The following is a 17,189-nucleotide window of genomic DNA, read 5'->3' on the forward strand; positions in this document are numbered from 1 at the left end:
GCTTTAACCGATTGAGCCACCCAGGCACCCCAGAATAGAATTTGTATTTTTGACCAAATAAAAGATGAGATATTTTATAATAGTCTACTTCTACTAATCTTCAAAATCATTTTTACAGTTAAATTTTTTTATTTTATTTTTTTAAGATTTTACTTATTTGACAGGAGAGCGCACAAGCAGGGGGAATAGCAGAGGTAGAGGGAGAAGCAGGCTCCCCGCTGAGCAGGGAGCCCGATGCAGGGCTCGATCCCAGGATCCTGGGATCATGACCTGAGCTGAAGGCAGACGCTTAACAACTGAGCCACCCAGGCGCCCCTACAGTTAAGTTTTTTAAAAGAAAGTATGTGTTCTTCACTTGAAAGACATTTGATAACTCAGGTAGGCATAATAATTTCATATTGCAGTGATTTCTGTTTTGAAATAATACTAACATTTATTCAAAAAATACATATAATTTGAAGGAACTTCTCAAAATCAAGTACCTCCAGAGCTTGATTGTCACAACTTTTGTAGAGAAGCTAATCCATTTAACATATCACATTTTCCAGATGAATAATTGGAAACCAGCACACCACACTGGCTAAAAATCCCCTCATCATGAGAAATTTATTAATTTAAATTTGTATTTATCAGAAAAGTATCATCAACTTCAATGGTTGAGAAGCTATAAAGAACTAAAGACTCAACTTAATGATTTTTTGAAACTTTCTAAAGAGCAGTTTAGAGCAGTTCCCCGAAACTTGAGGAAGTTAGCTGCTGAAGGCCGGAGGCAACATACATGGGAGTGTGAACTAACTCAAGGTGTCAAGAGGCAGCTTCGCAGTCTCTAAGGGTGTCAGACAGGAAGAAAAGCATGCTAAGTGCGCAGGCCTTTTCCAAATCTGTTGAGGTGGGTTTTGCCAGCTGTACCATCTGAACTAGAAAAGAGATCGATTCTACGCAACAAAATATCTTCAAATCACTTCTCGTGCCAGTCTTGGCCCGTCTTGTTTCTCCTGTGTTGTATTATTTGTGTGATCACGACTGTCGTGAAGTTCCTCCCAACTCTTCTTCTGTGGAAAGTGCGGGACATCATCCTATAATAAATAAGACATGATTAACTTTTTTTTGTCATGCACAGGGATTTGCTTTTCAAAAATTGATGTTACTATTTAATTATATGGTTTTATTCACTTGAGAAACAAGGAAACAAGGAACTTTGTCAAGAAAACCCTGTTTTGTCTTTGACATTCCTCAAGAACTAGTATATGATGTTAAAGGATAACAGTGTTTTAAAAAGTTATAATCATGGCTCTTATACAGATATAAAATGAACATATATCAAAGATTTATTGAACTCACTAATTAGTAAGGGAACCAGTAAAGTATTACAACCAGTTCAAGGGAGAATTTAAACCCTCCTTTAAATAAGAAATGCTGAAATGAAGTTATAAAGAGAGGCAAAAATTGGTAAAGCTGACCAATATCCATAGGGTAATAATCAGTTACATTCAAATGGGTACAATATATGGACTGGAATCATTGGTACTACTATCAATGTCTATGAATTACATAGTTACTAAACAGCTCAAAGTCAATGAAAGACCCAGAGCCTCCACAGAATCAGGTAAGGAGAAGGACATACTAGAAAAATGTATTGTTTTTCATTGTCTATACCCATAATCTTTCATCCATTTCAAAGTCTTACAATTTTATCCCACAATTTCCTTGGAGAGAAAAGTCACCAAATGGAATGAATTAGGACATAAAATGGAGTGTAATCCCCTTGTGCAGTATAGTATAGCAAATTTGTCAGATAAATTTATTTTAGCACCTTGCATTTATTTTGTAATATTTTTCACAATCTACCATTTATTTCTAACTTTGTTATTGCTTTTTCTCTTTTCTTTTCCCAAATCCTGTTAGTTCAAACTTACAGCTTCCTAAACTTACTACTTCCCTCTTCTTATGATTTAATTGCCCTTTTACAATTCCCAAAAGAACTGGGCTGTAGAAGTATAATTTACTAAAAATTTATGGATTTTTGTCTGATAATACAAGGAATTTCATTAACAAATACAAAAAGGTATTTTCAAACTTTACAGCCATACCTCAGATATTGTGACTTCGGTTCCAGACCACTACAATAAAGTGAATATTGCAATAAAGTGAGCCAATGAATTTTTTGGTTTCACAGTGCATATAAAAATTATGTTTATACTACATTGTAGTCTATTAAATGTGCCATAGCATTATGTCTAATAAATGTATATATTTTAATTTAAAAATACTTTATTGCTCTTAACACTGTGACCAAATATTGGAATTCTCCATAGGATGTAATAGTTACTCAATAGTGCTATGTTTTCCTGAGGAGATACAAGATAAAAAAAAAAAAATACTTTATTGCTAAAAAATGCTAACCATCATCTGAGCTTTCAGCAAGTTGTAGTCACTGACCACGGAGCTCCATAACAAATATAATAATCATGAAAAAGTTTGAAATATTGAAAGAATTAGCAAAATGTGACACAGAGACATGAAGTGAGCAAGGGCTGTTGGGAAAATGGTGTCGATAGACTTGCTAAAGGCAGGGCTGCCACAAACCTTCAATTTGTAAAAAAAAACAAAAAACAAAAAAAAAATACAGTATCTGAAGCGTGATAAAATGAGGTATGCCCGTATTAATTTAAGTGTGTAAGTTATATATGGAGAAATTCATTTTAATGGAAATATAGGCTTAATTCTTTGTTAGTAGAAGCAGTCTATTAAATGTATGTGAAGAGGAGGGTAATTTTGTTTTGCTTTACATGCAACATGCTTCAGGGATTTTTATTTTGTAGGGATCCTATGGTTATAGAAGTAAAATGAAAGTGATTAATCTTTTTTGAAAGATAGAAGCTCATGTTTTGTGCATTATTTTCATATTTAACCAAAGGGAGAGGATTATCTGTTGCCTCCAAATTGAAGTATTCAATGGTGAAAGTTTAAGCAGAGGAGGATTTTTTTTCTCTAAACATACTGAACTTCCATGACCACAGATGACATAAATCACTGATTGATTGCATTTAGAGAATCCAAAAATAGGCTATCCATGTGGAATAACAATACTGCTGAAGTTTATAAAGCACTTATTCTGTTGGCAGATAAAATGATATGTTGATTTAGGGCTAGCAACTGTTTTCCATGTGATGCATGTCACTATTTCTCACCACTCCTAGTCCCTGGATGTTTACATACTTATGGTGAAAGTGTTTTAGAAAAAGGATGAATGGCATTTCTTCTAAAAGCAACCCAAGAGCTTGCTCTTGGCATATGAAACAGTTTGTACTAGGCTCAGACTTAGTTTAATATTCCTGTAGAAAAATTTTTTGATAAGTTGGCAAAGATGAACATGTTAGCTCTTTTTTTTTTAAGATTTTATTCATTTATTTGAAAGAGAGAGACACAGTGAGAGAGGGAACACAAGCAGGGGGAGTGGGAGGGAAGAGTAGGCTTCCTGAGAGCCCGATGCGGGGCTCAATCCCAGGACCCTGGGACCATGACCGGAGCCGAGGGCAGATGCCCAAAGACTGAGCCACCCAGGTGCCCCTGGCTCTTGTTTTTAAAAATGTTCAAGATTTCAGCCTCTTGACCCCATCAAAAAGTCTTATGGGCTCAAGTTTGAACATACGTTGTATTGCCTGTCAGCAACAATGAAGCAAACAGGTGCATTATATTACCAATTGCATTTAAGGGAAAACCAAATAAAGCATTTAAATGATCTATTAACAGTAATATTTGTACTATCTCTACAATTCCAACAACTCAGCATTTTAAAGTTCTTCCCAAACTACATGTTTTACTGAGCTAATGTTCCATTTGTACTTTACATAATTTGCAATAAACAAAAGAATAACTGAATGCTTATTATCTGTTCAGGAGTAAAGCCATTAAAACCAGAAACCAGTCAGTAGGATTGCTTAGTATTCTGAACCATTGTGGGAAAAAGTAACACAAATGACTTATTAGCTATATCTTTTCTTATAAAAACAGGTTTTAGTGTTTGGGCCCAAAAGGTAAATAACCAAAATACTTTTTTAATTAAAAGCATTTTTTCAGGGTTACTTTAAAATTTTATGTTTTAAATGAGTAAGATTTAGCCATTTTGATTTTTACTTACAAAACCAAAAAAGCTATTTTTCATAGTTCTTTTTTAAACACCAGAGATCATTTGTTCTATTTTTAATAAATTGCAGGAAGGCAATTTTCTTCTCTGTTATGCAAAAATTTTTGAAGTTATATTTCTGCTGTCCTCTATACTGCTATGGAGTTTTACATCCAAGACTTTTTTTTTTTGCATTTATGCTGTTTCTTTAGTCATGGCCGTGCAAGACCAAATCCAATAATTGATAAATCTGAGAAAAAAATAAGTTAAATTCTAAAAATAAACACTGATTTATACGTAAAGTGTGTATTCCAAGATTGACTACATTTTTTCTTGGCTAACTTTCTCTACAATAACCCATCTAGTGGTTCTCACATTCTACCGGCTGTCTAAAGAATCTAGACCTAGAAATTGCCACTTGTGAAATACCTGACCCCTCAGGCAAGGACTTTTCACTGCAAAGCCCATCTCTCATGACAGCCATATAAGTTTTTGGTTTTGTTTTTATCTTTTCTTGTTTTATTGACAAGTAATTCACATACATCTCTGTATAAGTTTAAGATGGTTTGATTTACATATATTATGAAATGATTACCACAACAGGTTTAGTTAACATCCATCGCCTCAGACAGATACAATTAAAAAATGTTCTCCTTGTGATGAGAACTCTTAGGATCTACTCTCTGGAATTTAAGTTTTAATCTGATTAACAGATTATTTTTGAGTTGCCGGTGCTAAAAAAAAAAAAAGATGAAAAAAGATGTGCTTTTATTTTAAAATTGCAAGTCACTTAAAAATACTGTTTTGATTATTTTAACTTTTTAAATAAACCTTTTTATTTTAGGACAGTTTTAGGTTTATGGAATTGTTGACAAGTAGTGCAGAGAGTTCCTATAGACCTTTTAATTGTCATTAACATATTATATTAGTATATTTGTCCCAATTAATAAACCAATATTGATACATTATTAGTAACTAAATCCGTATTTTATTCAAGTTTCCTCAGGTTTTTTTCTAATGTCCTTTTTCTATCTCAAGACCCCATCCAAGTCATCATATTATATTTTGTAGTTATATCTTTAGGTTTTTCTTCGTTGTGACAATTTCTCAGACTTCCATTGTGTTTGATAATGGTAAGAGTTTTGAAGAGTATTGGGCATATATTTTGTTGATTGTTCCTCAGGTGCGATTTGTGTGATATTTTTCCTGTGGTTTAGACTGGGATGATGTATTTTTGAGGAGGAAAACCATAGAGGTCAGATTCCATTTTCATCATATCCTACCAAGGGCACATAGAACCAACATGAATCATTGCTATTGATGTTGACCTTAATCCCTTGGCTTTTGGTGGTATTTGTCAGGTTTCTGCATGGGAAAGTTACTCTTTTTGTCCTCCCTTTCCATATTGCATTCTGGTAGAAAGTCACTATACACAGTGTGCATTTAAGGAATGGGAAATTATTCTCCACCTGCTTATGAGCAGAGTATCTATATAAATTATTTGAAATCCTTTTGCATGGCATATTTATCTGTTCTTACCTATTAATTTATTTAGTCAGTCATTTATTTTTTATCAGAATGGACTCACAGATATTTATTTTTTATTGCATAGTAACCCAGTGCTACCTTATTTATTTTGTTGTATAAATTGTGCTAGCTTCGGCCATTGATAGATTTTCAGTTGGTTCCTTTAACCCTTTGATATATCCCTCATTATGTGTGTGTGTGTGTGTGTGTGTGTGTGAGAGAGAGAGAGAGAGAGAGTTTGTGTGTATGAGTGTGTGTGTGTGTGTGTGTGCATGCATATGTAAACACTTGCTTTCTGGCATTACAAGATGTTTCAGGCTTATCTTGTATCTTTCCTGCCTCAGTCCTAGAATCAGTCATTTCTTCAAGAGTTCTGATTCTTTCATTGGAGAATGGTATTAGGAATCAAGATCTGGGTGATAGTTGTGTTCATTGCTATTGCTATTGGGATGTCATTGCTTCTAAGCCCTCTCAGCTGCCAGAGCAGAGAGATATATGTGTATATAGTAATCCATGTATATACAAATATCCATAAATACTTCTTTATGTAGCCTTCTGTATATATAGTAAGCTAAACATGAGTTCATACTGATGGCTCCAATTCTAGTACATTATACGTGAATCAGTCTAGCTGTGCTTTCTATTAACTCCCACTTCAACAGTGAAATATTTGGCTCCTGGCATCTGTCATCCATTTACTTCATTGTTCAATTCCAGAATATATGTACAGTAGTTTCAGAATTATTAACATGTATGTACATAGGGAGCAACTTTATCAATTAGTACACAGTATTTGTGCACAGTTCCTTTTGGTTTTGGTTTTACAGACTCCACTCATTTTCAAAGTGACTTAGGTTAGAATCTTATTCCCCCACTGTCTTCAGTTACATTTCATACATTTGTAATGTATCTAGATCCTTTTTTAGTATTTTGCCTTCCATCTTGGGATTCCCCCAATCTTCTAATCGATTTTTTTCATTTGCATACACTGTTTTACCCTGTTGTGTGAAGTTCTATAGGTTTTGACAAATGCTAGTGTTTTGTATTTACCATTATAATACAAAATTGTTTCACTTCCCTAAAATATCCCCTCTGATTCACCTATTCAACCCCCTATTCCCCTCCCAAACTCCTGAAAAGTTGTAACTTTTTGAAACTCTAGATTGGGACTAAACATCTCCAGTGGTAACTGTCACAATCAAGAGGTCGCAAATAGGATGTTTCTCTCATACAGGAATCATTTTAAGCAAAGTGGACATTTAATACTTGGTGATATCATCTTTCTTAGAAATCAGGAGTTGTGGGTCCTTATTTTTATCTTGTCAGCATTTGTCTGAACAAAATACCTCAGGTTGGAGAAAAAGATTATTGAAAGAGGGGGAAGATGATGGATGAATTTGAAAAGTCAAGAGTAAATTGACAGGTCATAGTGATTTTGTTTGAAAATTTTGAAATATATTTGAAAAGATTTTCTTACATCATGGCTCAGTAAATTTGAAATTTAGAGGTGACAAAAGTTATCCACACCCTTAGGGACTTTCCACATTATTTTTGAAGCAGGAGAATACGAAAGGGCAATTACTATGCAGTAATTATTATGTTGGCACAATAGGCACATAAAGGAATAGAGGAGTAGTTCTATCTTCCCTGATAAAGGCTTTCAGTGGAGATGACATCTAAGCCTTGGGAGAAATGTTAATGTTTGAGACAGATAAATAAATGAAGGCAGGAAGTATAATATGTGAAAACATCTTGGCATATCAGACAGAATAACCAACTTGAGGAGGTACCAGTTAACTGTAGCTAGAGTGGAAGTGTTAGTTGAGGTGGGATGGAGATATAAGTGGTGGTATATTGGGGTAGACAAGTACAGATCATGAGGGGCCTTGAGTTTAGATTTTAGCCTGAGAATTATGAAGCCACTGAAAGATTACGAAAAGGTAATGAGTACATTATATGGCATCTTCAAAAGCCCACTCTGTCAGGAAACTGGTGGGGAGAATTAGGAAGGAACTTGACCCTAGAAAACATCATAGATGGCTATTACTGCAGTCAGGGTGGGAGATGATGAGGGTCTGCTTTAGGGCAATGACAGAAAGCATAGAGCAAGAAGGAAGTATGAGAAATATCTTAACAAAAATAAGGAAGTGAGAAGAGGAAGAAGTCAGTGAAGTAATACTGAAAGGTAAAGTTGGGAATGTTCTCTAAATCCTACTAATCTTTATTCTCATTAAAAGGAGTTTGAAACTTTGATGGCAAACAGGCACATTTTGTGCAATTTTATATTGAATATTTCATTGTTATATTTCTAAGCATGCTTGCCAAGATTTCCATAAAAATATTAATTCAGGAAGGAACAGAGTCTAGATATTTCCTCTTATTAAAACATTAAATCTTATTAAAAAGGGAATATAAAAAATGAGTTCAGAGTTTATGGCATGACTTTGACTTGACAATGAATTTAAACTTAGAACTCTTCTCTTTTATGAGGAAATTCTTCTTCTTCTTCTTCTTCTTCTCTTTCTTCTTCTTCTTCTTCTTTGACATATAATTCGTAGAGACGAAGTGTTCACCCATGTTGGTATTCATGATATCAATCTAGAGTTTAATCCAGAATGAACTTTTTCTTTGGCAGGATGAATCTTTAAAGCAATTGCAAGTAGTTCATCAGCCATGGATCTTGCCAAGTGACACAGAAAGTGAAGGAGTAGAAGCAGAACAAGATAAACGTGAGTAGACATTGCTATTTACTGATAAATTGCTTTTAGCCAAAGGAAATCTGCAACGAAGGTATTTCCCTTTCATAACATTAAATGCCTGCAAAAAATTCAGGCTTGTTTAGGGAGACTGTGTAAAGATACACTCTACTTCAGGTTAAATCTTGATTCAGTGATGTTTTTTCATTGTGGTGCAGAGGCTGCAAACTGACTTTGCAAAGAAGGGTAGATAACACCTCAAACAAAGGAATTATTTTTCCTAAAGACCAGCACAGAATGTCCATTTGGAATGTGAATCTTCTATAAATATTGTGGAATTAGATCAGTGATAATTTGTGATTATTAAAAAATTTTTAAGTATGTGAGAATCATCTCATAATTTATTATATGTGAGATTATCATTATTGGTTAAATGAATAAGTGCATGTATATAGAAACTCTTGTAAGCTCCCAAAACAAATTAATATTATAGTATTTAAGACAAATAGAGTATATAGCTCTTGATTTAAATCTCTATATTATAATCATAACAAAGGATGGATTACTCTACTTTAGCATGGCACCGTATGCATGCTTTCCAGGGGTTTACTGACATTGTCAGATATATGGGCTCAGCAATCGATGACAGGTTAGAGTCTGGACTATTTAGAAATAACATCATTAAAAAAAATAACATCAAAATTTACTTTTTTAAGTCAATGGTAGCCTGCAGAGAGAAATAAAAATTGTAAATGGTAATGTAGCTCTCACAATAATTGGTGTGAAGTGATTAATTAAAAATTCCCCTAAGCCATGGCTACCAGAAATGCCTACTATGTTACACAGCCAACATTATGATTCCTTACCCAGGGGGATCAAAGAAATTACTCTTCTGGGTTAAAAAGGCATTTAAAAATATTCTTATCCCATTTCCATAACTGTAGGCTTATGTAGTCAGAGGGAGCATAGCCAGGAGAGGGACGTAAGGCAGAGTGCTCAGGCAACAGGATGCAGAGAGCTGAAGTGTCACGTGGCTGGCACGTTCAGAAACAGAATAACATGGTGATATTTTACAGATTGTCTGGAGGGAAACATCACCTTCTTCAGACAACATCTGATAAAGACTCAGAAAGTGGGCTGTACTTTAAGCAAGTACAAAAATAAAGGGAATATTTTGAAGATCTTCAATGTAAGGGATCCTGAGTAAAATGGTCTAAGAAAAGAGCAGCATGGTATAGAAAGAAGAGAATCCCCCAAGTAAGAAAGAATTAATAGTGGCCCCAAACTTCTATGAAAACAAATGCAAACACACTTATACTCCATCCCTACTCTCCACACATTTTAATATACATAAACACTCATTCTACACTTTGGATTTAATCATTTTCACCAAATTCTTTGAGGCCTTCATAAATCTTGTGTTTAAAAAAAAAAAAACTCTTCCAGGTAATGTGTATGTGTATTGTATAAATACAATATATATAATTTTGCTCTATCAGAATCAACACATAGGTGCCCAGAGTGAGTAAGTCCAGGTAAACAACATCCTTATAGGATGCACAGTGTGTTAATTCTATGTGTTATTACTTATAATGAACTAAAACTTAAAAGCAAAAACATTATCAATCAAATAGTGTATTTAATCCTTGTGCAAATTTAGCCTTATTTTTCCCCTTAAATCCAATGCCTCCAATCAGTATGAAGTCTAAAAAATAGCTTAATAATGCAAAGGAGATATATAAGAATCCCCAAAACTTTCTTTAACCCTTGTCACCTAATCATATTACCTTTCTGCATACACTTTCACAAGATTTTGATAAGTTGCAATAATTTCCTCTTCCACTAGGATGCAAAGTTTTTGAGAGAAGGAATCTATTTATATATTGACATACACAATAAGACCTCAATAAATATCAGAATAATGAATGAATGAATGAATGAATATATTTCTTTGATTCTTTCTAAATCATTTATCAAGACAGTTGGAAATTTAAACAAATAAAATAAATAATAATTGTGACTAATTGTCATAAAAATTATTTATAGTTTTTAAAATTTTAATAATGGATTTATAGTTTAGCCATGGCTTCTGCCATATGGTCTATCAATCACTCTAAAAAAGGCCATTCTTGAACTCTCCTAACCATAGACCTAGAACCAAAAATATTTTATTGCAGCAATGTTGTACTTGGAAGTGACCCTTGACAATGGTAAATTGTTTGAAATAAAATCAGCGTTTAAAAATAATTAGGTAGTAACAAGAGCCATCTGGAAATGGAATGCTAGCTAATGTTGCAGCCAAGTTCATAGTACAGAGATGCAAATACTTTTCAAGAACGGCATCCGACATTCCGGTGCTGGGAGAAGTGTAAGATGGAGCTACTGTGGCATCAGCATCTCCACTGATATTGTGCTCAGTGCATGTGGTGTGTGGAACAGCCGGCAAGATATGTAGAGATCATCTACCTCTTGATTTTCTCAGTGAAAGAGAATTAATGACATAAATACACGTGAACCCAACATCTGATTTAGAGTCTAGAGCTCATATATTAGAAATTTATGAGTGAGGAAAAGGACAAGATTCATCATTCCAACAGTAACACCTGTGTCTTGAGTCAGCTTTCTATAAATTATCCCTAGGTAATTTTGTAGAATGTTCTCATTTCTCCTGAGACAAAATTATCATGGCAGAAAGTTTCCAAATAATGAGAGGATCTTTGTAGTAGTGCATATTTCTTATTGCATCATGTTAAAATAAGACAGCTCAAAGAAGTTTTTTAAAAGACACTTTTTAGGAAAAGATGTTTTGAATCATCAAATGGGAACTTTTAAAAACTTTTGTTCTAAATAAGACAAGCAGAACCCTTAATTCAATAGATTTTTTTTCTTTATTCTGCTTTTGTTTAAAAGTATAAATCACAATTTTAAAAAACTCATGTTAGGAGTGTGTTTGTTTTTAATCTCTCAGATTATAGTGTGAAGTCACTAAATAACACATATCACAGACCTTTGAATCTACTGGGATACTGTTTGATGCTCATATTCTTGGGCTTCATTCAGACCTATTGTTTCAGAATCTCTGCATGGGACTCTGAATTCTGCACTTTTGATAAACCCCTCAGGTGAACCTTGATTATTCTAAAGCTTGAGAACTACTGGAATGAAAAGTCCAATGAATCAGAGGATTGTGTTTTCAGAATTGTCTCCATAGTGTTCAATTTGGGGCATTTCTCTAGGCTGCTTTTCCTATCTGTAAGTTAAGTTTGGATGTAAAATATGAGAATGGAGAAAGAAGGCTGAAATTTGAAGGAATAAATGTGGGATGAAATTGAGGTACAGGCTCTCCAATCAGTAGGTTCAACATATACATGGACACAAATAGCTATCATCAAACCAGCCAGCACCCTCTAATTATACTGTAGAGTTTTAAAACTTGAAAAACCAAGCTAAAACAACAACAACAAAAGAAAAATGTAAAGAAAAATATGACAAATTGCAGATGCAAAGTGTGATGACATAAATAAGTCCAAATACTTCATTAATCCCAAAGAGCTAGTGTATGGAGTCAAAAATAAGGCAAAGTGCTACCTAATTGTCACTGAATTCCTGGGATTTGAGTGAAGATCAAATAGAATGATAGGTGTGAGTGAATATATTTTGTTAATTGTTGTATGAGTATAATTTATTATTAATATAACAAAATTATATTCATGAGCTTTGAGAGTTTTAAGTGATCAAAGTCAAAGTTATTTTCAGTCTATTGTTTTTTCTTGTTGTTATTGCCCTCACTACTTTTTGTTTACTGACTTTCCTGAACTAATTTTTAAAGTCTATATTATTTTTTGTATACCTACTGAAGTCTCTGCTCAGTAGCTTCGTAGTCAGCTAATGCCTGGACAAAGTATTGAGGCATGCCATGGACACTCCAGAACTTTACAGCTTTGCTTACACAGAGCTTCTAGGTCAACAAGAGGTGAGAGATAGAGCCTTACTAGGTTTTTCCTGGGCAGATGCATAGTACCACACATATGGGTGGACTTCTAGATCCTCAGGAATATGTCAGATCTTTTGAAAGCTTCTTAAGGACATCTCACCCATGAGGTTTTCTTTTTCTTTTCTTTTCTTTCTTTCTTTCTTTCTTTCTTTCTTTCTTTCTTTCTTTCTTTCTTTCTTTCTTTTTTGGGGGGGTAAACCCCTTGTTTGCCTCAATTGGTATCACTGCCTCAGGCACCTGCTAGTAAAACTGTTGCCTCTAACTGTTTTTGACAAATGTCATAGGGATTGAGTTTTTCACTGAGTGAGCTTTAATCCAGAACTAAAGAAAAAACATTCAAGTGAGGATTTTGCAGGCAGCTTCTATATAGGTCAAATAGTGACAATTCTCTAGATATGGGACATCTGGGGAAACTCCAAACCCAATTCTGTCCCCTCTTATGGATCAAAGGCTGCTTTTTTTCATAGCTACCATCATTGTGAGGCTGCTGGTTTTCAAGGCTACTGCAGAGTTAGAGAGAAGGTTATTGATACTGGGTAAATGAAAATCCCACACAGCTCACTGTTCTCATTGAGATTCAGCTGCTTTTCTTTAATAAATGTTCTATGGATTATTGCAAGCCTTTGGTTAATTTCTAGAGTTGTGAAAAATTGATTTTGGTGATTTTTTGCTAATATTCTCACTGCTTTTTAGAGGAGCAGATTTTTGGAGATTCCTATACCCACATTCCAGAAATGCTTCTCCTCTCCTATTTTTCCTGATTTCATCAGCCTTAGTTTTCTCTTTGTTTGAATGGGAGTGGGATATCTTCATAATGGGCTGTAGAATCAGATAATATCTGTTTCTTTAAGTCCTCATTTCATGAGAAGCTATTAAAAACAATTTTGTAGTAAGATAAGTTTTGGGACTTTATATATATCATTATAGTTGAGAAACTCTCAGTTGTAAGATATACCAATGACATAACAACTTTTCAAGAGGAGCAAAAACAATTCTACACTTTTAAATGAACAGATCAAGGGTAATCAGCATCTTGGCTTAAAATGAGAGAAATTATTGTCCATTGTTGACTTGAAGACATGCTATGCAGTCTTTTCTAAAACTCACCGGGTGGTTCTGCAGCAAGATCTGCTTGACTATGTATAGTGTGCAGTGTTTTTGCGTATTTACTTGAATTCTTTGTGCAGAATGCTTATTATCTTCTGTTTTCAGAATCCTTATAATTTTCAGAATGCCTATTAACTGTGGGAAAAACAAATGTTCTAGGATTTTAGGAAGAGCTAATCTAATCTAATCCTCTCCATCTCAATTCTCTTAATTTAATGAAGGAGAAGTTGATTCTCCAAGAGATTGTAGACTTGTTCATGTTACCTGGTTAGTAGTAGATGCCAGGAGTAGAATCAAGAGTTCTTGTTTGGGCCCAGTGATGTTTACTCTTATTGCTTCATCCTTTACTCATGACTTCACTTTGTTCCCCTTACCAGGGGGTGACACAGTTTATTCTGTCACTCTTGAGAGCCAAAGTGTTTGGGGCAATAAATGGGGCTACAGGATTCTACTGTCCACTCAAGATGTGGTGTGACCTTTGTTCTCCTTAATCTAACCTCACTTACTTCTTTCCACATAGCCTCCCAAGATTTGTATTTGAGCAATGCTTGAGGCAGTCGTGTTATTGTACCACAGCTGATAATTTTACCAGGCCCAAGATAAGGTACTAACTTACTATCAAATGAAAGAGTAGAAAAGGATTTGTTAGGGGCAGGGGAATGTAGATAACATAAAGACCAAAATGAGTTAATAGCCAATTATAGATAGGTGACAGGGCTTCAGGGGACTTGGAACTCAGAGTTTAAATATTAGGGTTGTGGCATCAGAAATAGGGACTAGAAATATATACCTCAGGAGATAAATGAGACAGGACTTCAGTATTTTGTTCTGATTTAAAGGTCAACTGGATTATCCTACACAATACATGTGTTTGTAGAGAAAAGACATACACACATTGGAAACAACCAAGAATAAAAAATAATAATAACAATAATATGAAAAGACAGCACAAGAATAACTAGAAAGATGAGCTCTAAAAGTAAAAAAAGACAAAAACTTCTGGCAAACTTTTTTAGGTTATTTTTGAAGACCAAAAGAAATCGTGATGATTTTTAATCTCACTTTTCACATTAAATCTTCTGTGAGTGTTCAGAAAATTCTAAAGCTTCTCCTAAAAAATTCAGGGCATCTGAACTCATACCAGGCAATAAATCCTATAAATTAGGCATTTGCATGTTTGGTATCTGTTATCATCATAAATATTTAAAAATTTATCTTTAACCAATAAATATAAAAGTAAGTTAATAATTACTGTTAATTATCTGTTGCAAGCAAAACATTCTAATGTCAAAATGTAATTTTCCATTATAATAGCGATTGTAGAGGATTATTTTGGCTATAAAGAAGTTTTTGCCATTTCTAGAGGCCAAATGCCTCTGAATTATTCATGTGACATTCTTACTTTGAAATGTTTCCCATGTTTGTGGTAAAACCTTGATATTATGAATGGTTCAATTGACTAACCTCCTAGAAAAAATTTAAAGGGTAATATTTAATACAATATAAAAGTTAATCTCACCAAATAAACTATTATTAAGTGTAATGGAAAAATGTATCAAGTTGCTCTCCAATATATAAAGTTACATGCTTCAGAATAGATACAAAGCTTACCTGCTTTATTTATTGACATTTCCTTGTCATATGCAATAATAGTAGTCAGAACATTTCATAACAAGTATCAGAGAAGGCTGTATTTAAACAACAGAACAGTTCTTTTGCGATTCAGAATTCTTTGGATTAGAATATTGTATGGAGTTGAATTCTTTAAAACTGAAAATAGGAGATACATGGTCCAATTTTTGGTTATTTATAAAAATCAAAGTTATAAATGAGTAGCATATGTTTTTAATCCTTTTACCAAACACTTTTTGTTTGTCTTGGAATATTCTTACATTTGCTCTAGGTGTAGCCTGAAACTACAAAATATAATAATGAAAACAAAATGAAGTTCATAACTCTAACCTTGATGGATTTAGCTTATAGGCAGTCTTATATTAGACGGGATATATCTTTCACAAATGAGAAGAATGTATTGATTGGCTGCAAGTAAAACCTATTTGTTCTCATGAATTTTATTCTGTATATTTTCAGTTGCTGTAAGAACTTCAGCGTGTTCACACCGGACAAACTGGTTGCATAATTTTCCCTGACTTGTTTTGTAACAGTGACCTGCTTCAACTTCACAAATTAAACAGACCTGGACATATTTGTCCCAAACTAGCATTTTTTTAGTTAAGATTCTCCAATATGTTCCCTATGCTCCAGAGACCAGATTACCTCCTTAGAATCTCCTTAGAATCATGTTTATGAATCTTAAAATTCAAAACACATTAATGAGAAGCTGCTATGTGTTGGGCGCTATGGCATAGGGTATACAAAAAACAAAACAAAACAAAAGGTTATGATCTCTTTTCTCTAGTAAGTTAAAGAGAAGTGCATAAGCATCTGTAGCATAAGATATACTATTTCCTAAGAGATAAACAGAAGGTTAAGGAAGTCAAAGGAAGGAAATATCACATGAAGTTGGCAGTAGGAACATGTAATTAGAGAGATCTTAATGAAGAAATGGTGCTTGAACTGAGATAGGTAAGATTTTGAAGTACAGGGATGGACAAGAATGTCACATGAGCAAGAATAAAACATGGGCAAGGACACAAACATAGGAAGAGCCTTGGTTATATTTGGTGGCCCAGGGAACTAGCAATTCATACTTTTAGAGAAAAACACTAGACACAGGGGATCAGAGAGAAATAAGTCTGGAAATATAAGTCATGGAAAGAACACAGAGGGTGCAAATTATAAGGATAAAAAATGTGAATTGATAAACAGTGGAGAAATCTTTACATAGGGAGGAACACTGATGAGAACACTCATAGTCAGAGCTTTGGATAACATTAACACAAATGATAGGGAGGTCCAGGTGTTTGGCCCTTTACATATTTCTTAACTTGATGAGAAGAAAACACGTTTTTAAACTACCTGTGCTCTAGTGCTATTTCAAACAGAGATCATCATCTCCCTAAGACATGCCATTTTTAAAAGACTTATAAAATAAAGTGGTGGTATGTGCATACAATGGAATATTACTCAGCCATAAAAAAAATGAACTCTTACCATTTGCAGTAACGTGGATGAGGCTGGAGTATATGCTAAGTGAAATAAGTTGGTCAAAGAAAGGCAAATGCCATCTGATTTCACTCATATGTGGAACTTAAGAAACGAAACAGATGAACATAGGAGAAAAAAGAAAAGAGAAGGAGGCAAACTAGAAAGCCAACTCTTAACTATAGAGATCAAACTGAAGGTTGTCGGAGGGGAGGTGGGCAGGGGGATAGCTTAAATGGATGATACGTATTAAGAAGGGCACTTGTGATGAAACACTGGGTTTTTTATGTAAGTGATGAATCAATAAATTCTACTCCTGAAACTAATATTACACTGTATATTAACTAACTGGAATTTAAGTAAAAACTTGAAATAAAAAAATTTAAAAATGAAAATAAAATGAGTCTCTGTAGGCAGCAATAAATAAATAAATAAATAAATAAATAATAAGTTTTTCAGAAGTTATGTTCTTTACTAGGCAAAGAAGGCAAACATGGACCATAATACAACCCAACTTACAGGAGGAGAAATAAATCATTGTTGAAGTGCTTTTTAAAACTTTGTTGTTATTGAGTGTAGTCATTAACCTATCAATTACATATCACTAAATATATGTAGCTTGAGCTTATAATTC

At 34.0% G+C, this 17,189-nt stretch overlaps 1 protein-coding gene across 1 annotated transcript in view; it reads left to right on the forward strand.

The window, feature by feature from the left end:
• The window catches only part of CUNH8orf34 (chromosome unknown C8orf34 homolog), a 377,054-nt gene that overhangs the window by 346,550 nt on the left and 13,315 nt on the right, over positions 1-17,189 (forward strand). The window contains 1 exon segment of the mRNA XM_025871441.2: positions 8,289-8,382. Within this exon segment, the coding sequence (XP_025727226.1) occupies positions 8,289-8,382 (94 nt within the window).

This window comes from Callorhinus ursinus, unplaced genomic scaffold (genome assembly GCF_003265705.2).
Source record: "Callorhinus ursinus isolate GAN/ISIS: 27379988/994484 unplaced genomic scaffold, GSC_fseal_2.0 scaffold5, whole genome shotgun sequence".
Taxonomy (NCBI): Eukaryota; Metazoa; Chordata; class Mammalia; order Carnivora; family Otariidae; genus Callorhinus; species Callorhinus ursinus.